Source organism: Micromys minutus (genome assembly GCF_963924665.1).
Source record: "Micromys minutus genome assembly, chromosome: 1".
NCBI lineage: Eukaryota > Metazoa > Chordata > Mammalia > Rodentia > Muridae > Micromys > Micromys minutus.
Window position 1 is genome coordinate 55,046,249 of NC_137969.1, and position 27,954 is coordinate 55,074,202.

General features: G+C 44.6%; 1 protein-coding gene across 1 annotated transcript in view; it reads right to left on the reverse strand.

Moving 5' to 3' along the window:
• Positions 1 to 27,954, reverse strand: part of USH2A (usherin) — a gene marked incomplete at both ends in the record, with an annotated part of 645,989 nt that overhangs the window by 20,984 nt on the left and 597,051 nt on the right. Inside the window, 3 exons of the mRNA XM_080923960.1 lie at positions 807 to 1,013; positions 21,188 to 21,509; positions 25,411 to 26,927. Of these exons, the coding sequence (XP_080780086.1) occupies positions 807 to 1,013; positions 21,188 to 21,509; positions 25,411 to 26,927 (2,046 nt within the window). The remainder of the gene's footprint in view (positions 1 to 806; positions 1,014 to 21,187; positions 21,510 to 25,410; positions 26,928 to 27,954) is intronic.

Below are 27,954 nucleotides of genomic sequence, written 5' to 3' on the forward strand. Positions count from 1 at the left end.
CTTTCAGTCTATTCCTCTACAGAACACAGGTACTGGCTTAGTGGTGGGTTCCTAGCTATTAAGAACATTAAATGTCAGTCTTCTCTGTCAAATACTGAAAAACTTATGTTTATGACAAGAACTTAATGTATTTTTATCTTCCTCACCTTGTAAAACCGTATGCAAATGTTTCGATGCCCCCACCCATAAAAACTTTCATACACTCCCCCCATTCTCTGAATTTAAGTGACTTAAACAGCATGTCTCCCTTCCCCTCTGGTTTTCCTTCATTTCTTTTAAAACCAGCCCGTCTCCAAAGACTGTCAGGTGAGACCCAACCAATGGGGAAAAGACAATAGTTATTACCCACATTAGAAGAAACACCAAGTGAGTTTTCTCCCTCACAGTGTGCCTGCTAGATGGGTTTAGGTCTTGGCAATCCCTTTTTGTTGCAGTAAATATTAAAATGTTCTGTTGTTATCAGCACCGTGGTCCCACTCTCAGGGAGCCACCCTAGCATGGAGCTAAGCACCTAGATGCTATCACAAAATCCACAAGCTTGCACACACTGTCCTCCACACCCCTGTACAAACATGACTCCACATCCATTAACTTATCAAACAGATTTATATGTCAAATTCTCAATCCACAAACCCTCTACACAATAAGCTTACAACCAGTGGACAAAGATATAAACTGCTCATCCGAAAAAGATAAATTAGACCCATAGAAACCCTTAGATATAATCATATCAAGGGGCCAGAGAACCCAGGCAGTGGCTTTTAGGAAGAGCCTTACTCTGTTAGCTCTTAGAGCTGCGTGCTTACCGTGACATGCACCCCGCTGGAGTTGGAGAAGACCCTGAAGAGGCTGATGTTTCCATTGGGTTTTGACGGTGCACTGATGTTGACCACTGCTTGGGTGGAGGAGACAGTGTGGAATGTGGGTGCTTTAAGACCTTCTGGTGGGGCAGGCCCAGTTCTACACCGTGTCCAGTTACTTGCTGCTTTGCCTGCAGAATTCACTGCCCAAACCTCAAAAAGAATCAACAAGACCAATCACAACCAAGGTACCCTTATGTTGGAGAAGAGAATCAGGTGTGGGCTTAGTGGCACACACCTTTACTGTTAGCCTTCTGGAATCAGAGGCAGGCTTATCTCTGAGAGTCAAAGACCAGTTTCTGCTACATAAGGAGTTCTAGAATAACTAGGCTACATAGTCATATGTCTCAATAAGAAGTAAAAGTAGATAAATCAGTCACCAATTGGTGTTAGAATTCCTTCTGGACTCTGCCCAACAGTTACCTGTTGGCCTGGCTTTCAATAAAGGGGGCTATTTGACCCCCCTTCTGATATTTTTCTCCCCTTCCCCTTCCTCCTGCTTTCTCTCTCTCTGCCAAACTTATTTATTTATTTATTTATTTATTTATTTATTTATTTATTTATTTATTTATTTATTTATAGCTGTCTTCAGACACACCAGAAGAGGGCATCAGATCACATTACAGATAGTTGTGAGCCACTATGTGATTACTGGGAATTGAACTCAGGACCTCTGGAAGAACAGTCAGTGCTCTTAACTGATAAGCCATCTCTCCAGCCCCTTCTGGTTGACCTTTCTCTCCCTCTTTCCCTCTCTCCCTCCCACTTTCTCTCCGTGTGTGTTCGTGTGCATGTGAGAGTGTGTTTATTTCCTACTCAACTCTCCCTCCCATGCTCTAAATAAACTCTATTCTATACTATACCCTATGGCTGGTACCTCAGGGGGAAGGGATACCTTGGCATGGGCCCACTGAGGAACCCCTCCCACCTCATCATACCTGGCTCTACAACACACATTCTGGGTCTTTTTTTTTTTTTTAAAACAAAACACAACAAATGAGATAAACTTTGATCTTGCAAGTTTAAAATTACAAAAAATCATAGAACAAGAAAGTAACTCTCTAGGGTATCAGTAAAGTAATTCTACAGGTAGATTGCTGGCTAAAATGTAGTTCTTCTCTGCCTCTTTGGAGCAGTGGAACAGCATTTGGTTGTTGGCTTTTCTTTTTTCTTTCTTTTTCTTTTTCTTTTTCTTTTTAAATTGTTGTTGTTCCTTCGGAGTGGATGAATTCCGGGACTCCATAGAACTCAGCAATTCTTAAACACTGTCTCCATTAAATCTGCATGAAAATCAAATTTCCTTTAATCAAGGAGGGCATAAACATATGGGGAGATGTGTAATCTTATTTATCAAGAACCATTTGTATAATTAAACACGAATATCCTAAAAGGTCGCCTTGGGTCGCCATTTGCATGAGTGAGTAATTTGTAGAATGTCAGGTACAATACACCCAGTGGATGGATGTGCGAGCATATAGGGTTAAATTAGGCCCAATAGCAGCCAACCACACAGTGATCAATCAGAATGATCGATGGAGACAGCAACGCAAGAGGACTGTGTCTCCTACTGGCGTTTCTTACTAAGCTCTCTGGTGCAACTCCAACTTTGGGGAATTTTTTTTTTCTCATTGGCTGTCTTTTGCCGTGTTTATTAAAAAAATAAATAAACTGTCATGGCCCATTAAGGCAAATGGGGAAAGCTTGCCTGAGTGTGTATGTACAGTATTGGGAGGCATGAAAGATGTTTAAAAACAAGCCATCTAGGAAAACCCGAGGTGAGTTCCATCCTGTTCTGTCCCTACACCACTATACCTTGCAGAGAAGAAACAACCTCCAGACTTTTAACTCGGAGCAGAGTCCTACCAGTGTCTGTGTTCCTTCCTTGGGGCAGAAGTCTCTGTGAAAGCAAATTTCTGAAGGGGAGCTGCAGTCAAATGTAAATCTCCAGCCCCTCACCTACAGGATTGCCCCTGGCTCTCTTTTCTAAAAAGAAAACCAACCTCCTTCCTAGTAAAACCAGCTCTTTAAAGAGCATGCCCTCTCCTGATTTGCTCACAGGCCCTCACAATTCTATATTCTCCTTGTTTCAAAGTACTCTGAGTAAAACCCTATTTTGTGTATCTGTATGGCAAAAGAGTTTGTGAATGAGGGCTGAAACTGTGCCCTTTCTGGTAAACTGAGCTTTGGATTCTGCAGGTTGCTGCCATGTGTATATAAGATACATGGGTGTGAAGGTCTAGATCAGGTCAGGTCCCTTAACCCACAAGGTGGAGGATGTGTTGGGTAAACTGTCTCAGCTGAACATGTTCCCTGTGATGGGCTGGAGAGGGAGAAACGAGAGGCTATCTCCTCGATAATGCCAGCTAATGTCCAAATCAGAGTCCCTCCCAAGCGGCTCCTGTCTCCTGTGAAAAGGCCAAGGTCAGTGCTACAGGGGTAGAAGGCTAGATTATTAACAAAGAGATCAGATGTCAGGCCCCAAGAGGGAGGGTGCCAGGCTTGGTGAGTGGAGACCGACCACCTTAAACAGCATCTTTGCAGGGATGTTATACAGGCCTTTCACGGCAGAAGACTGACAAGATTTAAAAATACAGTCTTCTAGGATAGCCATAAAGTAGGGTACAAAGGCCCATATCAGATCCCCTGGCAGGAACGGGCTCTTGGCAGTTTAAGGGCATGCTGACATTAATTAGGGTCGCAAGAAGGAAGCCCATAGAAGGAGGTTTGATATTAAACAAATCCAGCAAATAGCTGAGTACCCACGGAGACAGCCACCATGCAGGTGAGAGGCTGGGGAGAGATGCAGAAGAAAGGGGTCATGAAAAGAAGCCTAGGGAACAGTCTAGCCCAGGGCTGAGAGAGCTCACTTCTTGTTTTTAATATTAATTTTTAAAGCAAGAACACAGACGGATTTCAATATGACATCTTCATGCATATATGTCATCATTATTATTTTTTTCTTTCTGTGCTTCCCCACCCACTGACCTTCCCTGCCCTCGTGTCTTCTTGCTGGGCTGTAGCCACCTTCTAAATAGCCCCTCTTATTCTTCCTCCTCTCTTTCTTTAGGATCCCTCTTTTCCCAGTTATGGTCTTCATTCAATACGTTATTATCCATCATTTGCTGTGTAGATCCACCATGGGATTGTAATGCTGCTGTGGGAGTCAGCACTGACCTTCCTACCTTCCTGTGCTACAGGCTTTGACCAATTGGAGACTTATTTTCAAGTTGTGATATAAACTAATAATTGTATTATTAGTTGTGGATGTCTGTATGTCAGAGTGTAGCTATGTGCTTATGGTTGCAGCTTCCTGAGGAGGCCAAAAGAGGGCATCAGCTCCCGTGGAGCTGGAGTTGGAGGTAGTTATGAGCTGCCCTGTGTGGGTACTGGGAACCAAACTCAAGTTTTCTTTCCAAACTTTAGCCCATCATATTAAAAAACAAGTGAGCTTCGGTGTGTAGGTGTCCATGCATTTGGGAATATTATCTTCTAAAATATGGACAATACAGAATTCTTGTCCTAGCAGGGAATGTATGTAGGAGCTAGAATTCTCTCTCGTCTTTGACAAGAGACCTTCATAACACATTGCTCTCCCCTCCCCAGACTTCCTTTTTAGTATTCAATCAATTTGAGATCAAAATAGCATTCATATAAATCAACATGCTTATGCAAAGCAGGATCAGCCTATTTACATGAGCTACAGCGAAGATGGAAATGGTTACTGAGAAGAGAAATCTGACAAACTGAAGCGTGGTGGGTGGGACTCGCAGGCAGGAAAGGAGTCCATGTGTGTTATACCAAATACCAGAAGACAAGACAGAGAGGCTGTGACAGTAACCTTTCTCAGTCTGCTCTGACCCACCTTCCCCTTCCATGCCCAGTCCCTGTGAAGAAAAATGTCTACCATCAAAAGTTCATTATCATCTTTATTTATGCAGAGCTAAGCAAGGCATGGCCTAAAGTATAATTCTGGGTTCATAATTAAAACATTAACACAGATTAGGCCCACGGTTTCTTTTAGAAACGGTCACTGAATTTGGTGACACTTGACACTGTGGCATTACGATAAATGTCTACAAAAAGTTCACACGTTGAAGGTTTGGCCCCAAAGCACCCATCTTCACAGGTGGCAGCTTTGGGGAGAGACTGGATCAGCCCACTTAGGAATTTGGAACTTTATGAGATATTGACATGTTTTGGAGGCAAGACCCAGTCAGAAGAAAGTGGTCATTGGGGAGTTCTCTCTCATAATCCTGGTGCTGTGAGGGGGACCGCTTGCTCCACTGTGTCCTCCCGCCATGATGCTGCGTTTTCCCACAGAACCGGACACAATGGACATCGGTGGCTATGTGTGTGACTTCTGAAACAGCCCACATAAATATTGCCCTCCGTAAGTTACTGTTAATTCTGAGATTCACAAAAGAAAAAGTAGTTCCATAATTTGAACCAGATTTGAAGCAAGCTTTTAACTAAATACTGACCAGGATGAGCTTTGGTCAGGACTAGCTTCTGGAATTCCCAGCTAAGTGACCCCGAGACATGTGTTATGGGGACTTTTGAAGAACAAACCCATATGGCTACCATATTTTTCCATGTGGCTTTGTTTTTGTCTAAGAGCTACAACTCCCAACATTCCAGGAAGTAACCTGGTCCTTGGACTGGGGGGGGCTTACGGGTTAACGGCTAGGCTTACAGGTTAACTTCCGGTATTACAGTTTCCTCTAGCATCTGTTGTAGTGGCAGGAAGCTGACTAACATGGATGGATGAAAACAGTACACAGATTATGTATAGGAAATTCAGAACAGTGTATTGGTTTGATTTTAGCTTTTCATCTAGGAGATAAATGTAGGACCTAATGTGTGCAAGGCAGGCATTCCACCACAGAATCTCATTCTCCAGGTTCCTGGCCTTTTAGCTTTAATGGATCAATATAAAAAGCAGAAAACCACGTATGTTTTGGACAGATATGGCATTGCCTACTATGAATTCCATAATGAAGAGTGGAGATAAAGAACTGTCTACACCCAGGGCATCCCCCTCACCTACTGGCTCTTCTTCAATAAACAAGCTCATGGTGGCTACAGTGTCCACCCAAAGGCTCATTATTTACATTTGCTAACACTTTATATGCATGTAGTGAACTTAACCCCACACATTACAGTTTAGAACTTCCCAGTAGGGTACTGTTAAAAAGGTGAGCACGTCAGAGTGGATCAAGTTGGGTTGTGTTTGATGCTTCTGTTGTTAACAATGGGAAATGTTACAGTGCAAATGTAGAAAGAAGATTTTAATAAATGATCAGCACATGGATGATGTCAGGTTGCTTTGCTATCAACATGTATATACATGGCTGTTTTCAGTGCAGCATGTATTTAATCTAACTACCGACAGCCACCATCCTTTCTCTTGTTGTCCATTAAAAATACGAAGCTCTTCTTTAATTTACTCATTTCCCTCAAAGACTAATTACTGTATTTTGACTTAAATAATTTTAATTGCATGAAGTGTGAACACCTGCCACTAAGCTGCCATCCCCTGCACAGCTGGGAATATAGCAAGGACAGTTTGGAAATGCATGTTTTCAGAGGAGTAAGTCAGGAGTTGCTGCTGTCCAGGGTCTTCCATGTCATTTCGGGTCCTGGCACCAGCATTTCTGGTGAGAGGACCTTAGAACCAGTGATCTCAATACCTCCAGCTGATTCTTACACCAATATTCTTTGCAAAAAACCATAGGGCTAAGAACAGAAATCTAGGCATAATCATGTTCCAACTTCTCCTCACAGGTACATTAGCATCAATACCTTGAAACATCTTTGAAACCTGACAAGTTCAAGGCAACACCAGGTGTCTTTACCAATTACTCTGCCCCTTAATTTTTGAGGCAGGGTTTCTCACTTGGAGCTTGACTAGCCAGTGGGACCCAGGGATCCTATCTGTCTCTCAGCAGCACTATTATTGCAAGTATGTGCTACTAAACTGGCTGATTTTTTAAAATTTACTTTTTATATTTATACTAGGTTCTAGGGGATTGAACTCCTGACCTCATGCTTGGGTGATGTGCACTTTAACAACATTGATGGCATTCTATCACACAGCTCCTTTTGGAATGTCGGATTAAAAATATTCCTCGTGGGATGTTACGCTGAGCAGCATTTTGATCGTTTCGAGGACAAGTTTATTTCATGTAGCAGCGAGGAAGAGACCTCACTGTTTATACAAACCAGAGAATGTAAATACGGCATTAACAATTCACATCAGAAATTAAAAAAAAAAAAGAAGAAAAGAAGGCAGAGTCTGACCATCCATACCAGTCATTAATCAGTAGAGTAAATAGGTTGCATGTTAACAGGCAAACAATTAAATTATTTGTTTCCCAGGGGCATGGAATGTGATTGTTATCACGCTCCCACGAGGGAGACAAATAGATATTAAAAGGGTTTTTCCAATACCTGTATTGGCTTGGGCCAACAGCTAATTCAATAGATTCGATCACAATCCACGCATCTTCCATGGCTTCTGATTTATGGCCTTGGCGCGCCTTAGTCATCAGTCAACACAGTTTGCTCCCCGGCACTCATAAATTATGCCTCATAAATAAAAAGATACAATCAAGGAAATCCTATCGGCCCCCTCTACAGTCTTGGAGTATGTTCCCTTGGCGTTCACGCTAATGCCTTCTTAAGGGGCAGCTTGCCGTGGGTTTTGAATATGTTTGAATAATAACACGCCGGAATGATCTTTGCCAGAACTGTAGGTAGAGAGGCTCATGGCTGGAGGGAGAGAGCAATAAATCTGTAATTATAACACTATGGAATCATTTTATTTTGTGAACAGCCTACAGGCTCCAGCCAGGCGAGGCTACTTGGAGGGCTCATGTGAAGCTGCCTGCTTCATGATCCCGCCTTTCATCATCAAAGGGGCTCTGCCCAGCTCCTCTGCCAGAGACCCTGCTGAATCTCTGAGAATCTCTCTTGTATGGGGGTTCCTGTATTCCTGGTTCCTTTCATCCCCGATACTTTGGATCGGGCGAGAAGAAACGTGATTTTGATTGAATTCTGGGAACCAGAGGGAAGAAGGTGACAGTAGGACCTTGCCTCACTTTCTACTGGCACTTTTGAAATTCGGAGATATGAAGTGACTGAAGAAATTAGGAGCCGTGTCCCAGTTAGAAATGGCTGTCTACTGTTCCCGATGCGGACGCTGCTGTTGCCCTGCTTGGGATTGCTTGGTAGGTCGGGCCATGACTATGAGGTGGGAGAACTGGCTAAAATACAGTGAAAACAGTGAGTTAGCCTTAGTCCATGTTCCGTACGAATGAAGGTTTGGGGTATTCTACATGCTAGGTTTGGTGCTGCCTGCCCCTGCCTCCTTTGGAGGAAACAGAAACTCCGTATCATCCGGCCCGCGGAGAGAATGCATAGGAAGACCAGACGTCCCCTTTGCCCTTTAGCTAGCTTGTTGCATGTGCTGTTAGGTGTGTCTCACCCATGGACCGTCCCTTCCCTGAGAGAGAAATTCACCCTGACACACAACTCTAAACTTCCTGAAAACACAGTGGGATTTTGTTGTTGCTGCTGCTGCTGTAACTGGATTGAGTTGTTCTCTGGCTGCAGTGTCAAGAGATTGGCCACGCTCCTGTATTGAATCATTTAATGAAGGCATCGAATCATTCCAACGCACATCTGGCGTTAAAGCCCCACTTCTGGAGGAAACTGAAGTACGCAGAAGTTGACGCAGTTTGCTGAGTGTAAGGCAGGACTTTCCAGTAGAAATTGGTGACGTGAGCCCAGATTCGGTGCTCCTTCCCCACATGACTCATGATGGTAAGTTTTACCTGTCAGTTCCACAGGACCTAGAATGACCAGACAATCACCCTCAGTGAGGGGCTGTCCAGGCTGGGCTGGCCCCTGAGCATACCTGTGAAGGAGTCTTACCTCGATCATGGTCAGGTGGGAAGGCCCACCCAAAATGTGGGTGGCGTCATCTCACGATTAGGCTTTGGACTGAATCAAAAGAGGGAATGAGTTGCAAGATCCACGTCTACATTTTGAGTGGAGATTTCATCATGTTGAATAAAATGACAACTGAATCCCAACTGGTAAGACCCTGAAAGTATGCACAGTCTCCACAGTAGGTGGGTAGAGCCGGGCAGAAGTGTGATCTCCAGGGAAGATAGACTTCACTGGGTATAATAATTGGAATCCTGCTGCTTCAATAAAAACACCCAGAACAAAAGCAAACCAGGGAGGAAAGGGTTTATTTGTCTTACATATTCAGGCCCCTGTCTATTACTGAGGGACACTGGGGCAACAACTCAAGTCAGAGCATGAAGCAGAAATCATAGGGAAATACTGAGTGCTAGGCCATTCTTCAACCCTCTCATGGGACAATGCTTGGCAAACTTCCATATATACCTGCCTAGGGATAGTACCTCCCGTAGTGGACTCACCCCTCCTACATCAGTTATCAGTCAGAATGATCCCTAACAGACATGCCAAGCAGACCAACCTGGTAATAACAGTAACAAAATAACTGAGTCACTGAGACACCTTTTCAGGTGATTATAGGCAGTATCAAGTAGACCATGTGCGAACTAAGATACAAGGTAAGATCCATGAACTTAACAGATATTGATCAAGTCACATCTATATGTCAGACACTGATTTCCAACCTGGCATATGAGAGTGACCAAGGGCAGAGAGAGAAGAGGCAATCCACAGAAACAGAAAGAAATGGGCATGATTCTAGCCAGAAAGGAACTGATAGTACAGAATATAAAAAGTCATATATGCAAACGGTGAAATGTGTGTGCACATGCGTGCACATGTATACATGCGTGTCTTCATACAGCACATAGGAAAGAGGTCAGTCTGCCCAGAAGAATTTTTAGGAGAGATATTCATTCAATCTGGATGTGGTAGGCAGAGGCCACAGAGTGAAGATCTAGAGGAAAAGGTCTCAAAGGAAGAGCCTATGCAAAGACACCCTGTGTAGAACCTTAGCGTGGTGATAGGGGCAAAAGGCTAAGCAGATGCAACCAGAGGTGAGATGTCAAGGAGACACGCCTCACAGAGACAGAGTAGAGTCTGTATCCACCGGATCTCAGGAAAAGTCCTCCTCCCACTCTGATTTTTCTCTTTATGAGGTTGAGGGTACTGAGTCTTCCTGTGCATTTAATATTAAAATTTAATATCTCGTGTAGCTGTCAATGTGCTAGCCTTTAATTTCACTATACTCGGCTTTCTTTTTGGAATCGGTCTGTTTTACAGATGTGCTAGTTTGATTTTTGTTTGTCATGATAAATAACACTGATCAAAACCAACTTGGGAAAAGTTTGCGCTGGTTTGAATGAGAAGGGCCCCCATAGGCTCTATACTTGTACACTTGGTCCCCAGCTGTTGGTACTGGTTTTTTTTTGGATCAAATGTAAGTTCTCGGCGGCTACTACTCCTGTGCCATGCCTGCAGGCCTGCCACCATACTTCCTGTCATGTTGGTCATGGAATGCTGATCCTCAAATTAAACTCTTTCTTTTATAAGTTGCCTTGGTCATGGTGTTTTCTCAATATAAAAATAACTAAAACAGGCTTTATTTGGCTTACACTTCCATATCACTTCCATCACTGAGTAAAGACAAGGCAGGAACCTGGAGGCAGGAACCAAAGCAGAGGTCATGGAGAAATGCTACATACTGGCTTATTTTCCATAACTTGCTTACTCATCTTATTCAGGACCACGTGCTTAGGGTTAGGACCACCTACTGTGAGCTGGACCCTTCCATATTAATCAAGAAAACCCCCCACAGACCTCCCTATAGACCAGCCTGATGGAGACATTTTTTCTATTAAGATTCCCTTTTCCAAGATGACTGTTGTTTGTATCAAGTTGAAAAAACCAGCACACCAGATGACAACAACAACAGGTTAATGAGTATAAATCACTTGCTAAAGAACTAGTGAGTTTTACTGAACTCCATCTGTGCTTCTCACAGGGATGGTATGAAGGAGCTGTCCTATACTAGGACAATACATACAAGTTACAGAGTCAGGATCTGAATTGTTCCTTTCCCCTCTTCAACTGGGTAATTGGCTGAGTCACTTAAGTTCCTGATAATGCAAAACAAGCAACAGTACCCACCTTATGGAACTACTCCAAGGTCCTAGGTAGCTTTGTCAACTTGACACAGCCTAGAGTCATCTGGAAGGAAAGCCTTGACTGAGGACTTACAAAGATCACATCAGTCTGTGGACATGTCTGTGGGAGATCGTCCTGGTTTTTACTTAATATGGGAGGGCCCAGCCCACTGTGTGTAGCACCATTCCCTGGGCAGGTGGTTCTAAGACATCTAGCTGAGCATGAGCCTGTGCGGCCCAACAAGCAGCTGTGCTCCATGGTTTTCTGCTTGAGTTCTTGCCTTGACTTCCCTTAGTGATGGAATGTGAACTATAATCTAAACAAACCCTGTCCCTCGAGTTGCTTTGTTGTGGTATCTGTGAGAGCAACAGAAAGGAAACTAAAACAAATGAGTTAATACATGTGAAGTTCCTCACATGTTTCTTCCTTAGCACATAGCAAAGTTCAAAAGCCAGCAGTGATCACCATCATATTGTTCCCATGGGAAGACCCGGAAGGATGTGGCAAGGCTGCGCACAACTGTGACTCACTTCTGTGTCCCAACTGCTTGCTGTGGATCAATAAAGGTTTTCAAACCCCTTATAGAATTTGAAATTCAATCCATATATCTTTCTGTATCGTTCCTTTCTCTAGAACTTTGAGGGTTAAGAGTAAAAGCCTGGCTTTCAAACATTTTTTTTTTCTTCTTGAGCTGGGCAGATGACTCAGTAGGTAAGAGTATTTTCTGTGTAAGTACAAGGACCCAAGTTCAAATCTCCAGGATTCACATTAAAAAAAAAAAAAAAAAAAAAAACAAGCAAAGCTGCCTATTGCTATAATATTAGCATCGAGGGGAAAGGCAGGTATCTCTTGACAGCTAGTCATCTAACACCTAACAGCTTTAGCTTTAGGTTCAGTAAAAGACCTTGACTTAAGGCAATAAGTTGGAAAGCAACATAGGAAGAAAACTGACACCCTACTCAGGTCTCTGTGTAAAGCCATATGCTCACACAACTTGCATGCACACTCATGTTCGTGCACAACACATGTGCACATAGCACACACACTAATGTTCTTATATTAAGATTGTTTCATTAGATGATACTTTCTAATTTGCCTTATTATCAATTAGAATTTCTCAAAAAAGTCACCAAGGATAAGCAAAAGAAATATTGGAACAAGTCAGTGAGTCCATCATAGACAGAATCTTATTTCTGGATTCTAGTATAAATATGTCTATAGGCATCAAGGGAAGGACTGTGCAGTTGCCTAGATGTTTATAGGCATCTTGATCAGATACATTGACGGACAGATAAGTCAATGGATGAGCCACGTATCTTCTCAAAGTTGAGAGCATCAGATTTCCTTACAATCTTAGCATTTTGTTCCCACCTGTGGGTATGATGACTTCATTTGACTAAGGCACTTATTTAGAATTTGGTAGAATTACACCTTTGGCCTGATTCAATCCAGCACAATCTTCAAATTTTTTCAGTGGTGTTTTAGTCATCATAGAGTGGCAAACAAGAGCCGGCTGGGTGATCCTCTAACCCAGGAAGGGTTCTACCAAAAAAAGGTAGTGCAATGGGGTATGCTCGCCTTCCCTCCTTTCTTCCCCCTCCTACCCATCTCTTTCCCCTTCCTTCCTTTTTTCCTTCCTTCCTTCCTTCCTTCCTTCCTTCCTTCCTTCCTTTCTTCCTCCCTCCCTCCCTTCCTCCCTCCCTCCCTCCCTCTCTTCCTCCCTCTCTTCCTTCCCTCCTGTGAGATGTAAGAAATAGAGCAGTGTTGCCTCCTTACTTCTCAGTGGAGTGGTTCCACTCAAGCATCTCTTTTATACAAAGCTATGCTCTGTGTGAAGAGCACCCTATGTCCACAGCAGAACATGTGTGGCCATGAGAACCTTGGGGTGGAAACAGCTGTTTCTGAAGAAGAGAGGCATCTTTTTCTGGGTCTGCTATAACCCCAGATCTCTTAAATATTCAGACTTTTAAAATGTTTGTAGATACATTATATACAGGCTACTTGGTTTTAGTAACTAATTTCCTTCTAGTATGCTCAGGGGACATACCTGGGAGCTAGTGAATGCTGAGCAAGTTCTGTCACTGAGATACAACCCCAGCCCATATACTGTGGCAGAAGCTGTAGTTTTTTAGCCTCCTCCTCAATCCTGTAGCTGGGTGTGTCACATGACCACGGTAGTGTTCACGTTTTGGGTGACTTGAAGAACTTGATGTTAACACTCACTGCTGCTACCTTGAAGGGATTCAGTACCAGCATAGACACAAATCCCTGAGCACACCTTCCAGACATTACACTGTTAGCAGAGGGGTGAAGAGCCAACACTGTAGATGTGGTTGGTACCATTCCATGAGCCGTGTGCCTTGGACTTGACTGGCCACTGTTGTGACGGGCAGATCTTGCTTATTAAGGAGGGAGGGTAAGAATGATTCTTACTGTTGTCATATCGGTGCACAAGTGAATAAAAAGGAGAAAGTGAGTTGAGTATTAGAATTCATTGTTACCTTCAGCTTTTTGTCTGCAGAACAATGTTGCTTGTCAGCCCCTGTTCCTCATGCCTCTGCCTGCCACGGTGGACTTTATCCTTTGGAACATGAGCTGATTCGCTCCTTTTCCTTAGGCTGCTTTGGTCTGGCATTTTATGGCAGCAAGAGGGTCAATAACTAACACAAGAAGCCTCTATTTCCACGGTTATTCCACAAAAGCAGGACTGTTAGTGAGAAGCCACAAGGGCAGGGACAGTTGCCTGTCATCATTGCACTGAAGAAAATTTTAGGGTGTTTAATGTCTTATTCTCAACAAACAACAGAAGGTTCCATTTTTCCTCAAGTGAACTCTGAGTCCAGCACTGCCTGTGTTCATGTGGAAGTGTTCTTGTTTATTAGATGTGTGTGTAACTGTCCCAGAGGCAATGCGAAAGACCAGCAATGATGCTGGTTTAAGAATGGAGCCCTGAGGGAGGCCAGAGTCTCCCCTGGGAATAAAGCAACAAAGGTCAAATGGGATGTGACCCATGGCCTAGTGGCAGCCCCCAGTTCCCTGTCTCTGGGAATGTTTTGTTTGGGGGGGGTGTGGGAAAGTTTCATCCATGTGCACAAACTCTGCTGAATCAGGACCATGGGCAGGCTGAGTAAGACAACATCAATAAATCATTTGAAGTCTTGAGCCGTTCGAGATGAGGTGGAGGGAGCTCAGTTTTTGTGGGAGAAACTCACCAAACAAAAGCCTCCATACTGGGCAGAAATACGTTAGTGAGATTAGTACCTCATTAAATGCAAGTCCAAAGCCAAACAGAAAACATGCTTGATAAAGATGCTGCTATAATGTGATGTTGAAATTCTTAGGAAGGGGTTGGGGACAGCATCAGAAAGCAAGCAAGATGAGGCTAGGATCTGCCACAGAAAAGTACAATCAGACTCTCTGTGATGGGGGTTGGGGGGGGGTTGGCCTTGTGTGAGTGACCCAGTTGTAGACAAGAAAGGATGGACTTGGAAGAGCACCCTCCCTCTTCAGAGTCATTTGTGCTCTTGATTAGAGATTGGTACAGTCCACGACTGGCTACTAATACATACCAGAATTCTCTTCTTCCAGCTGTACAGAAAGGCTGGGGATGGAGCATAGGCCTGCTAGACGTCTGCATCCCATCCCACTAACACACAATGCTTAGTCTCATAATGCACCTGATTATTAAAAGATAGAAGGGAGGCTATGTGAAATTCAATGTCCCCTAAGGTTTTCTGAGTGAGTGTTTGTGTGCATGTGAATGTGTACAAATGAACACATGTGCACAAATGTAGAGGAAAGAGCTTAACTTCAGCTGATTTTCTTTGACTACCATCTACCATCTTTGTGAGCCATCATCTGGTCTGGAGCTCCTGCAGTAAGCTAGATTGGCCTGCTGGGAAACCCAAGGCCCCTGTCTCTCCCCACTCTCTGCCTTCTTTCTTGGCCCTTATGCAAGTGTTCATCTCTTTGCCTGACTTTTAGCATGAGTTCTAGAATTTGAACTCAGACCTCTGTGCTTTACAGTTCAGTCACGGCAAACTTTGCAATCTGAACTATGTTTTTAGTTGGAGAATGGAAGTTCTGAGAGGTTGGAGAAACAGAGCCATGGCCTTCACAAGTTGTCTTTGGTATGGGAACAGGCAATTCTTGCTTCAGCCTAAAAGCATTTCTCACAGTGCCAAGTAGCCTCCATAATGTGGGCCGAGGGATGAGATATGCTCACTCAGAGAGCTCCATTTTCTCAGCTCTTAGCAAGGCACATGGTATGACAAGCTAAACTTAGAGTCTGGCTGTGGCAGGCTCAAGGCTGAAGGGCAGTCCTTGCTTATTAAGGAGGGAGGTAAGAATGATTCTAACCATTGCTATATTGGTTGAATGGTTCTTACATATAGTGTCTTGAACACATTCACTTATATTCTGATTAAACCCTAAAACAAGCCTCTGCTGTATATGGTAAAGCTACTCAGGAGGGAAATAAGATGAGGGAGGTATGGAGAAAGGAAGGGAGAGAGAGAGGGAGAAAGAGAGAAAGGGACAGAGAGAGAAAAAGGGACAGAGGGAGAGAGGTACAGGGGACAGAGAAATAGCAAAGAAAGGACACAGATTTTTGTCCTGCTTTAGGTTCCCAAAGCCTGGTGCCTGCGCTATCTCTTGGTATTGAGGAATTCCTTTAGTTTCCTCCCCAGATAAGCAGGGGAAATTCCCTTGGGTACAGCAGTCTAGCTTAGCATGATCCCCTGTCACTGGCTGAACATAGGTTTGATATCATATTGATGATGTGGGTTTTCTCTAGGACACTAAGGACTCATAGCTTTTAAATGATAGATTTATTTCTTATTTATAGTTATAAACCATAATTTTTTATAATTTTAAGATAAATTTATTAATAAATGAACAGACTAGGTTGTAATAAGAGTCATTGCTGCTGAGAGGTCCTTATGCTCATTTGTGGATGGCTACTTCTGTAGGGAGTAGAAGAAGCTCTTAATGAAAACGTATTGTTGGCATGGCTGTGGACACCAAGGACTTGGGCTCACAGGAAACTGGCAAGGTCATTCTTCACATGGGCCAGGCTCAGACAAAGCTTTGCTCTGTGCAAGTGTGAGTGTTGCACTCATTGATGGGTACGTGAAAAACCCAGCAATGGCGGCTTCCTCTTCTTCCTGGACGTTTAGCACCTGAGAAGTTTGCCAACCCTCGCAGACGCCAGCCCTGCTGTACACATGTCTATCTGTCCTTTCTTCATTCCCCCAGTGCTCCAGTCAGGGTCCCAGGACCCAAGCCAAGTGGAATGAAGCACAACCAGCCACCTCTTTTATCTGAAGATGATCCCATGTGCTCTCCTAAACAGTGTCATTGAATGAAAAGGCTCTGGGTCAGGATTTCTTTTGTCAAATTTCACAAGCTATAGATGACATAGGTCAATCAAGTGAAGGCTAAATTAGCATGGGCTGTATTGGCACCAGCCTTTAACCCCAGCACTCTGGAGACACAAGCATAGACATGGCAGCTATGGGCACCTCAACCTTGGAACTTCAAAAATCTCCAGCATTGTGAAAAATAAGGGTTTAACAGTGTAAGTCCATGCTCTGTGTGGTGGTTTGAATATATTTGCCTCCCTCTCCCCCATAGACTCATATGTCTGAATACTTGCCTGGCCCACAGGAAGTGGCACTTATTAGGAGGTGGGAACTTGTTTGAGTAGATGTGGCCTGCTGGGGGATGTGTGTCACTGTGGGGGTTGGTTTTGAGGTCTCCTATATCTAAGCTCCACACAGAGCCTTCTTCTGACTGTCTTCAGAGGACAGTTTCCTTCTGCTGCCTGCAAATTAATATGTAGAACTCTTGTCTTTTCCAGCATCGTGTCTTCCTGCACAATGCAATGCTTCCTACCATGATGATAGTGTACTAAACCTCTGAACTTGTAAGCCAGCCACAGTTAAATGTCATCACTTATGAGAGTCGCTTTGGTCATGGTGTCTGTTCACAGCGATGAAACCCTATATAAGATGGCTGGTGACATTCTGTTACAACAAATGTAAACTAAGACAATGAGGAAAGGCATGAAGAAGCTAAATTGCTTGAGTATCCAAAGACCAGATGCCACTGTCTCTCCTTCTATCTCAGCACCTGTACTTTGGTAGCTTTGATGGGGACCCACTGAGGTTTAAATCTATTTGCCTTTGGTGGGGACTATACACACCACCTCCTGTGTTTCCTTTACAACCTTCCCTTCATTCTCTTCTTGGAAAACAACATTGACTGGCCAGAAACCAGCAGCCTCCAGCCTTCCCTGGCTCCCTCAGCTTTAGCCCCAAGACCAGAACCTCACATTAGAGTCAGAAAGTCTCCTGCAAGGTTGAGCTGTACATTCTCAGTCACCCAGTCACTAGGCACCAGAAGCTTATGAGTGTGTTGGGGGTGCTTATTACAAAAAAAAAAATCTGTCAGTGTGGGGAAGTTTCAGGAGAGCTAATTAAGTCCCTGTCAGCACGAGTCAGTGAAGGGGAGCCCTGGCAGGCCCCAGCAACTCCGTGGTGAGTCATTGCCTTAAGCAAGAGTAGGAATATGAATGCAGAATTACCTGGAGCTGCTCATTAGCCAGACATCTCTCCCTGAGGTAAAAGCTAAAGTGCAGGGCTGGGGGCAGAGCTCAGTGTAGAAGGCTTGCTCAGCCTGCACGTGCAAAGCCCTGGGTTCCACCCCCCAACTCTGCACAAGCTCTGGACAGCTCAGGAGAGAGGCCCACCAGGCTTTCCGGGAAGCCCGTGGAAGACCACTGTCCTAAGTGGCTTACCCATCCATTAGGGATTTCTGATGGAAGTTTACAGTAAAAGAGTACAAGTCAGCACAACCCGGCTGGGAGGTGTTCAATAGGAAGTGTTCTAGGGGGAACACGGATTGGGCGTGGAGATATCTCATTGCTCAGCCTGATAGTCACATTTAAGGAAAGTTCTCCTCCTGGAAAGATTCCATTCAGCATGGAGGCATGAAAGCACATTTATGGGGTTAAGGATGGAATTCTAGTAGACAGCCCTTTATTTAGTACTCATGAGGACCGTTGGATTTCTAATAGGACTCAGCAGGATTGTTCTACAAAGCCACCTTACCCATCCTTGTGAAATATAAATGGGTATTTCCTATAACCTTCATTCAGATTTTATACCTTATATGATCTTTGTTTTTGTTTTTTGTTTTGTTTTATTTTGTTTTTTTTATAATTTATCTTTCAGTGTTTGACTCTGCAGAATCTCAGACACCAAAAAGCTGTGTTGAAATGAAAATGACCCAACTTTCCTCCAAGTGTGATTTTACTCAGTACTCACTTTTAACCTCCAAAATCTAGAGGAACATACCAAAACCACATGACGATGACAGGGATGAATGAACAGGTTTACAAGGAAAACATACTTTGATAGAGACAGGACTGTAGTAAGTCCCGACCTCATTTCTTCCCCTACAGGGAAAGAGTAGGGGCTTTTCTTTGAGAAGGCTAGGGTGGGATGCCCTCTGTGGTGCTCACCTTGAATGTCAGCACTTGGTGATGCAGACAAAGGTGGGGCAGAAGGAAGGAAGGTCCCTGGGTTCAAGGCTAACCTGATCTACATTTGAGTTCTAGGCCACCCAAGGCTACAGCAAGACTCTGTTTCACAAACAGCATAGAATAAGTTGACATGCTAGCTCTGACTTGTGATGCCAGCAGCACTGATGAAGTAAAGGAGAAGGTGACTATAGCTCAGAGCCAACGTGAGTAGTTACTGAAGCAGCAGTGGCATGTGAGTCCCCAGCCTCTGACAAGGGTTCTTTGATTATCCTTCAGTCCTGGTAAGAGCCCTAACTAGAGATCCAACTCATGCTTTGAACATAAATGCCTTAAGAAGCTGAGACTTCTATAGATGTCCAGTCTTGCTTTACCCCTGTGGGGCAGCCATGCCAAGGGAGCTGTAATCAGTACTTTGCATTCAGTATCTCAGAGTGTTTTCTGCCATCTAAAAAGTCCGCGCTCTTTCCAATTACTTAGGACCAGGTGATTGAGAACCAAGGGCTCATGAACAACTCCACACATTTTTCATGAAGCTGATGAGAGAAAACAAAACAAAGGAAGGGCCATACAGGACCTGGCATTTTCTAATGGAATTCTGCTTCTGAGAGTGGCAACAATGGGTATTTGTTCTCCAACACAAGCCAAAATCCTGTCCTAAACCTTCCAGTTTGCTCTTCTTTCAATTCATTTTGGAGACTGAAGAGAGGTCTGAGAAGTCAAGGGTGGCTGAAATACTTGCAATGGACCCAGATTTATTCCTAATATCCGCATTGGGCAGCTTACAAGTGCCTGCAACTATAGCTCAAGTGGATCAAATGCCCTCTATTGGCCTCCACATGTACTTGCACTCACATGTTACACACACACACACACACACCCACACCCACACACACACACAATTAAAAGCAAGAATGTAATAAGGTAGGCTGGAGAGATGGCTCAGAAGTTAAAAGTACTGACTGCTCTTCCAGAGGTCCTGAGTTCAATTCCCACCAACCACATGGTGGCTCACAGCCATCTGTAATGGGATCTGATACCCTCTTCTGGTGTGTCTGGAGACAGCAAGAGTGTGCTTATATACATGAAATAAATAAATAAATCTTTAAAAAGGAATATAATAAGGTATATCTCTAGTTTGCTCGGTAACTGCGTCAGCATTATCTAGGTAGCTGTCTTATCATAAAACTATTTCTGTGGAAACATTTATATGTAAATGGGATACATAAATACTATAAATAGCCTCCCATCTATTCAGATTAGATCTTGCAATTGCAACCAAATAGTTGGCACCCAACCAAGAGGACACGCTTGCTTTTAAGAGAGTTTTTAGATTTGTAATTACAAACAATAAATTTGGATTTATGTTTGTGTATTTCTTCAATTCAAGAGTTGATTTATAGTTCAATGCTAACTTCTTCCTGCAACTTGTGTAAATACAACGTTGCCTTGAGATCCTCTTTTCAGGCATAAAATGTTACCTCTAATCAAATCATCACACTTATTTGTATCTGTCAAACTGCTGGTAATTTTATTGTTATTTCTGATTTGATTCTCCTGCCTCACCCTCTGGAGTGTTGGGAGGACAAGCATGCATCACCCTGCTGTGTTACTGCAGTGCTGGGTCAGAACCTGGGGAGTCTTGCCTGCTAGGCAGAGACTCAGCCAACGGAGTTACAGCCTTTGGACAAACTTTCCCGGCTTAGTCTTTTTCTATCTGAGGATTCTTCTTGGTATTTACCTGACCTTCAGGGCTTATCTATCAGCAGTCTTCTTTGAACTGCAAGTTAGAGAAACTAAGTCTGGCTTAAGTAGGAGAGACAGTGTGGGGGCCTATGAAGCTGATGGAACGGTGGGAGAACAGTGCTTGAACTGAGAAAGAGAGGTCTTGAAGCTGAGCTGAGGGGTAATTCTACCAAGACTTCTGCCTTTGGAAATTCCAGGTTGCTAGGTGAAACCAAGTCTTAGGTGAGTGTGTGTCTGAGTGCAGCCCTGTGTATATCCCTTGTCTGGGAGACAGTGAGACACATCAGATCCATCTTCCTCGGGAGATGGCCTTGCTGCTGCAGGAATAATGCATGCTGATCCAATGGCAAAACAAAGCCTCACAAGCAAGCATCTCAGAGATCTCCAAGGACTCTGAAGATCATCCCCAATTCTCAGTCTTTTAAGGGATATTCGGTGTCTTCTAAACTACTGATTAACTTACTTCATTTCCACAGGCAGATTAGTTACAGCCTTTCCATTCCCCTCTTCACTCTTTTCCTTGAGCACAGTGATCAGTGAGGTCTACACTCTGCTTCATTTTGTTTTGTCCCACCCCGTGGGTGATTTCCCTAAGGATGGATTGGGGAGTACTTACAAGCAAGTCAGCACAGGCAGAAGGGGACCTGATAGTAGAAACCATATCACTAACAAAGAATCCATCTGCTACCTACCAGAAAACCAAGGATATGGACCAAGGACCAGGCAAATGAACAGGGCAAATGGACAGCCTTCCTCTGCTCACCAACTGCTTAGAAAGATTTAAAGGGTATTACAACCTCCTCCGAGAAACTACGCCCTCTTTAGGCAGCTTTTGGAATTGTGAGGAACATCATAAAGGGAATCTCCAATGGGTGTGCCCCATCTTATCTTGAAAACTTCATACCTGGTATTCGTACTCCGTGAAAGGCAGGAGCTCTGGATCTATGAAGGAGCTTAAGCTGCTGTTGTAGATTAACAGTGGACTGGACATACCAGGCCAGGCTGCCGTCTGTCTTCTGTACAATTCAAAGCGTATGATTTTTCCATTTGGCTGGAGTGGCCCTGCCCACCACACAGCTACTACGGGCTGGAAGTCCCCTGCAGTTGTCTGCACCTCCAGATGTGGGGCTGGCTGCATCCGAGGTGGGACCTCTGGGGTTTGGGTAGATGTCCACTCACTGGAGGTACACCCGAGGGCAGTGCAGGCTTGAACACGGACTTCGTACCTAGCGGGAACAATGTAGAATCACAGGTGACTCTTAATTCTGTCTGGGTCAAGTTTTTAAAAGGCCACATGTTTTCAGAAGAAAAAGAAAAGAGTCTACATTCCTTAGCTTTTAGACAATAATGACATTGTATATTTATGGAAAGTTTTGAACATTTTCAATCTTCTAAGTTTTAAACTCGAGGGAAAGATCTTCCTCTGTCTGGTGAGTAGTCAGTTCTTTCCTAAAGATAGATGTCTGAAGAAAGTCTTGGTCTCCTCTGCAGCATGAGAACTCAGGTACTGTGAGAGGTACTTAACACAGCCTTGCATGCGACCCAGCCTCCTCCCACTGTGCGGCCAGAGCCCTTCCCTGGGAGTACTCTCAGATTATGAGGGAGCATTGCCGAGTTGTGTTCTCTGTGGTAATGAATCTTCTCACCTGATACCTGACATCTTAAAACAGGCTCCCTTACCTCACACGAAGACCTCTGGGGGGCAAAGTTAACCCCCCTACACACTAGATTATCCATCATGGAGACACCTTATCACTACCCAGTCAAGCTCTAGTAATCAATTATGTTTTGTCATAAAGAAGGTATCATGAGTGCTTGCTGCTCTAATGCCCAGCTGACTTCCTGACACCCCAGCTTTCCCGCGAGAGGGGCTTCCTGTAGTCCCCTGTTATTTCCACTGGATCCAGTTGTTTCCCCCCTTCCTCTGTTTGTCCCCTGGTCTGCTCTTGCTCACTTTCTCTTCTGCATTTCTTTTTCCTGTCTTAATTACGTTTCTCATTTTCCTTGTGACTCAGTGATTGTTAGTGTGAATCGTCAGCTCACAGGATCTGGAAACACCCAAGTGAAGAGTCTCTGGGCACACCTGTGAGAGATCATCACCCTCTGGGCGTGGGCATGCCTATGTAGGGTCACGTTGGTTACCGTCACTGAGGTGGGAAGAGCCAGAAACAAGAGCTGGTAAGACCGTCTCCTGGGGTGGGCGTCCCAGACTCAACAAAGAGGAGGAAGTCAGTTGAGCCCCGGCACCCATCCCAATCTGCTACTTGATTTTGGTTGTCATATGACCAGCTGTCCTAAGTTCCTGCTGCTCTGACTTCCCCACCATGATGAACTGGTGAACCATGACTCATCTGGGAGCCCACATGAGTGCCCGTCCCCTGTTAAGCTGGGTTTGGCTCAGTACTTAATCACAGCAGCTTGAATTGCACCTAAAGCAGTTCACCTCCATCCCTTGTGTCTCCCGTGTTACCTCTCTTGTCTTACACATCTCTACTGGGCTGGTTTTGCCAGTTGATTGGAGAGCAAGTCCACCACTGTGTATGTGTGGCAGGTCAGATGGCTAAAAAAAACTGTCAAGTGGTGTTGATTCTCCACCCGGGGAAGGCCTTTCCTGATGAACTGTGGGTAGTTTTAAAGTCCTAGGTCAAGTGAGGGTTTTAACTCTCTTGGTGAAATGCCTGTTTAGAATGAGCAAAGGCCTAGCCCTGGCCGTCCCTGACTGAGCAGAGTTGTGAAAGTTTGTAATCCCCGCATGGTGGAGGAAGGAGGACCAGAAATTCAAGGCCAGCCCAGGTGACGTGAGACCCTGTCTTAAACAAACAAAACAAGCTGTCTGAGGTGGCACGGGCTGGTAGTTCTGGCACATGAAAGGAGGATCGAGCAGGAGAATCGGGAGTCTAAGATCATCCTTAATGATGTAATGAGTTCTAGTCCATAGTGGGTACATGGGACTGTCACTTAAAAGCAACAATAACAGAAGCAGCAGCAGCAGCAACAACAACATCATCAAACGAAGTCCAGGGCACTTTCTTTCTGGTTCTAGAAGATTGTTAAACTGCTTCCTATCGAACAGCTGGGGTTTACGAAAATAGACACACTAATTTTCATTGTATTTAGTAAATATTAATATGTTTTAAGATCCACAGAAACAAAAAGAACAGGAAACCACCTGATACAGCTGTGGTTCTCTATAGGTCCCCAGTGTCATGGATGGTACCAGCTGACAAAGACGACTTCACTTCTCCAAGCATCCCTAGGTGTCCTTCCTAGGATTACCACGTTACCCTTTGTATGCATTTATTTTCTCTAGAAAGGGTGTTGCTTAGACATCTGGGGAGCCATTTTTCTCTAGATATCCTTTTAGGTATCAGGGCTCAAAGAGGGGTCAGATGGAAATGATCTGGATACCTGTGCTGCGGTCCCATAAAGAGGAAACTGACAAAATGCAGGGCTCCTTGCCAACGTGGGCTTTTTAAATGTCCTGAGATAAAAGCCAACTCACATAGCATGTAGATTAGCTGTGGAGAATACCTGAAGAGCTTTTAATTACTGTTTAATATTTAATATGATGCTAAATAATTGCCCTGAGTAGGTGCACAAGACCATGAATGCTTCATTCAAACAGCACTATACACCAGAGATGACCGTGGCAGTGTCTAATCTACACACCAGGACATCATAATTATAGCTGACTTTTACCTGTGGTGGCTGGATAGCAATGCCTTTGCAGACTTCAAAATAATTTTTAAAAGAGTTATTCTACTAATTTTATTAAATTTTATGCATAAAATATCCTTTATTATTCTCTTCTCTGGGTTTGTCCAGTACTTGAAATGGGAAGGGGGAAATGCTCAGAGGTTCTGAAGCTTTGGAAACAATGTTGCTGTAGAATAACTCAATGCATCTCTCAGAAGCCAGACAGGATCTGGCACAGCACATACTAGCAGTGTTGCTATCTGAGCCATCATGAGTTCAAGACTGAGGGAGTGCCGAAGATACAGCACTCAAAAGACTCCATTATCCTAGGAAGTGGAAAGTGGGGCTACAAATTCTGATTGATACATTTTAGTTGTGTGTATGAATGTGTGTGATTGTGTGTATATGTATGTGTGTATATGTGTATATGTGTATATATGAATATGTATGTGTATATATATGTATGTATATGTATGAGTATGTATGTCTATGTGTGTGAGTGTGCGTGTGTGATTGTGTGTCTATGCGTGTGTACATGTATGTATGTCTATGTGTGTGCGTGTGTGATTGTGTGTCTATGTGTGTGTACATGTATGTTTGTTTATGTCTGTGAGTGTGCATGTGTGATTGTATGTCTATGTGTGTGTACATGTATGTATCTCTATGTGTGTGAGTGTGTAATTATGTGTCTATGTGTGTGTATGTGTGTATAAATATGTATATGTGTATATATGGGTGTATGAACATGCGTGGTGAGTGTGTATATGTATATGTGTGTATGTGTATACATATATGTGTGTATGAATATGCATGACTATGAGTGTGTGTGTGTGTGTGTGTGTGTGTGTGTGTGTGTGTGGTGTACATGTATGTGAATGTGTTTGGAAGCTAGAGAGTGGCCTGAGGTTGTCAGTCACTCTTCACATTATTTTTGGATAACAGGGTCTTTCCCTGAATCCGCAGGTCATTGACTCAACCAGTGTGCAGCTGACTGGTCACCCGGTGGTCTTGGTTCCACCCGTCATGTGCCCACTAATGGAGGTTATAGCAACAAACCTGTTCTGTGTGTGCTAGGGATCTAACTCGGGTCATCATGTTTGGGTGCCAAGTGCTTAACCCACTGAGTGATCTCTCCAGCCTTCCTTTCAGCTTAATAATTGTTCATGGCCTGCAACTCAGGTAGGGGATTGGCCCCATGTCTTCAGGATCTACTCTAGGTGACAAACTGTCAACAGGTCTGGAAATCTGGAATCTAAACATCAGCTGTAAGAGTTTTCTATTCTTCAGAGGCTGAGAAAGCAAGCTGTAGTTAAAGGAGGATGAGAGGAGCCGGCCTCACGCATCTTCCCTTGGGAGCCTCATTGGTACCAAAGGTACAACAGAAAAGACAATGAATGGCTTGCTTCAGGAAACCCCAGATTGGCTGCTTACCTGTGAAACGGCTTCAGGTGCTTTACTGTGAGTGACCGCGTGCCAAAAGAACTGTGTGTTGTGTTAATGTACATGGTTCTGGTTTCTCCTTCAGACAGCTCACGGATGAAGAGTGTATAGTTGATAATCTTGTCATTTGTCCTCACTGGAGGGTCCCAGTCCACTAAGATCTCAGGAGCATCCCCTACATGCAGCTTTGGGGGCTGTAAACCCGAGGGAGCTGAGGGGCTGGTTTGACCCTTGACAAGTGGGCTCACGACACTGCCCTGGCTGTTGGTGGCAGTCACGGAGTAGCTATACTCCACACTTGGAGTAAGGGTAAAATCATGATAGCGAGTTTCCAGACCTGCATACACAATGGCTCCATCTCTCCGGAGTTCATAACCTCTGATCTGGCCATGTGGGTTTCTTGGAGGTGTCCATGTAATTTCTATGGAGTCTGGGCCTGTGATGTGCAGTGTTGGCGGCTCCATGTTCTCTGGTGGGGCCTCCATTGTCCAGGCGGATGCTACCCTACTAGCAGTGCACCCTCCGCTTGTGCAGGCCACCAGGGAGATACTGTACTGAGTGAAAGGCCGCAGGTTAGAGAGCAGTAAGGACAGGCCCTGCCCAGCCAGATGCTCTTCACCATCACATCGAAGCAAATATTTAGCAATCTTCCCATTTGGGATTGATGGCGGGGACCAAGACACATTTATCTGGTGGGCGCTGATGGTCCAAAGAACTGGAGGGCTGACTCCTGACGGGGGTGCCTCAGGAGTTGTGATGTTGGTGGGTTCACTGGTACAGCAACCACCCCCTGTGCAGGCGAGGATTGCATAACTGTACGTTGAAAAGGGCAGCAGCTGGCTGTCCGTGTAGCTGAAGGTGCTGGCGTTGAAACCGAGGGCAGGAAGCGCTCCATTCCTTTGAAGTCTGTAGGACTGGATGACACCGTTAGCGCGTTGGGGTGGAAACCAGGAAATCAGCAGTCGGAGGGGACTCACAGATACATAGGACACTTCTGGTGGAGGCAGGCCGTCCGGGGGTGCTTGCAATGTTCTTACCACATTCCAAGAACTGCAGGTGTGCCCTGCAGAATTCCAAGTGCAGATTCTGTAGGCATACTGCCTCCACGGCTGCAGACCTGTGTCAGCGTACACCCATCCGTTCCCTTCCGTGTCGTGTTCCGTGAAAACAGTGTTCCCGTCTGCCTGCAACATCACGTTCTCCAAGTCCTCCCCCTCCGAGTGTCTGCGGATTACTTCGTAACGAATTATCTTCCCATTGGGGTTAGCCGGCTGAGACCAGTGCAGCCTTACACTGGTGGGCTCCACAGACTGGATGGTAGGAGCCATTTGAGATTCCGGAGGAGCTTCCTCTGTCCAGAGAGGCTGGGGCACAGAGTGGACACAGCCTGCTGCCGTGCAGGCTTCCAGGGTCAAGGTATAGAGAGTGAAGGGGGCCAAGCGTCTGAAGAGAAACTGTCGAGCCAGGCCCGAGTACTCCGGGAGCCCATCGCTGAAGATGTTGTATGCCTGCAGGAAGAAGAGGAGGATGTCAGTGCCTTGAGGTCCTGGCAGCTGCTTACTTCCTCTGAAACAGTCACATGCCTACCTGACCCCAGCGGTCCTAACCCATCAGACTTCAGATGCTGACTTTAGACACGGGATCTGCCATATATAAGGTCCACAAGAACCTTGGATAATATCTAAAAAGTTGGATAACATCTAAGCAGTGGCCCAGGCCTCAGCCTGTAAAACACTTGCATGGCTCTCATGAGGTTTGAACAGGGAGAACCAGCTTCAAAACCTGGACCTCTGATCTAGTCTTGATTAGGGTACATGGGGTTTATATGAGCAATCCGCCTTCCTCCAAACTTTCTGTGAAATGGGGCTATACTGTTAGCCATCCTGTTACAGGATCTGAGGGTGGAAAAAGTGCATCTACGTCTATGTGTGTGTGTGAACTCACATCATGTTATACAACTATATACATGTTTAGGTATATATGTATGTGTGTGTGTAGGCTCACATCATGTTATACAGGCATGTGTGTGTGTGTGTGTGTGTGTGTGTGTGTGTGTGTACACCCATTTACATGGTTTTAATAATACAGGAGAGAGAAATGTTTTCAAAGCCACAGAAGAGTCGGTTGTGTATTTGGTGGTGCCTTTGGTCTGGGCGAGCCCATCTGTGCTCATCACGTACAGAGCCTTAACCCCTGCAGCAATCATTTGTCATTACACTGAGCTGACAAATACTGTCTGGCTGCTTCATAAATCTCTATTAGCTAATTATCAAATGGTAACCCCTTTCCCCACTTTGCATTTTCTCTCTTATTGTCCAAAGTAGTTGTTTTATATCTTACCCTCTCCCCACTCACTGCCAGCACTGTTCTCGCTCTTAAGAGTTGTTTGTTGACATCCCACCTACTCCACTGAGATACTGATGAAGTTAGGAAGGCTCTCTTGCTCTTATACTGCCTACTGTCACCCTTATATTGCTGTCAGTCCTGAGACTGATACTCCATATGGTCTCTGACCTTCAGTATCTCTACAGTCTG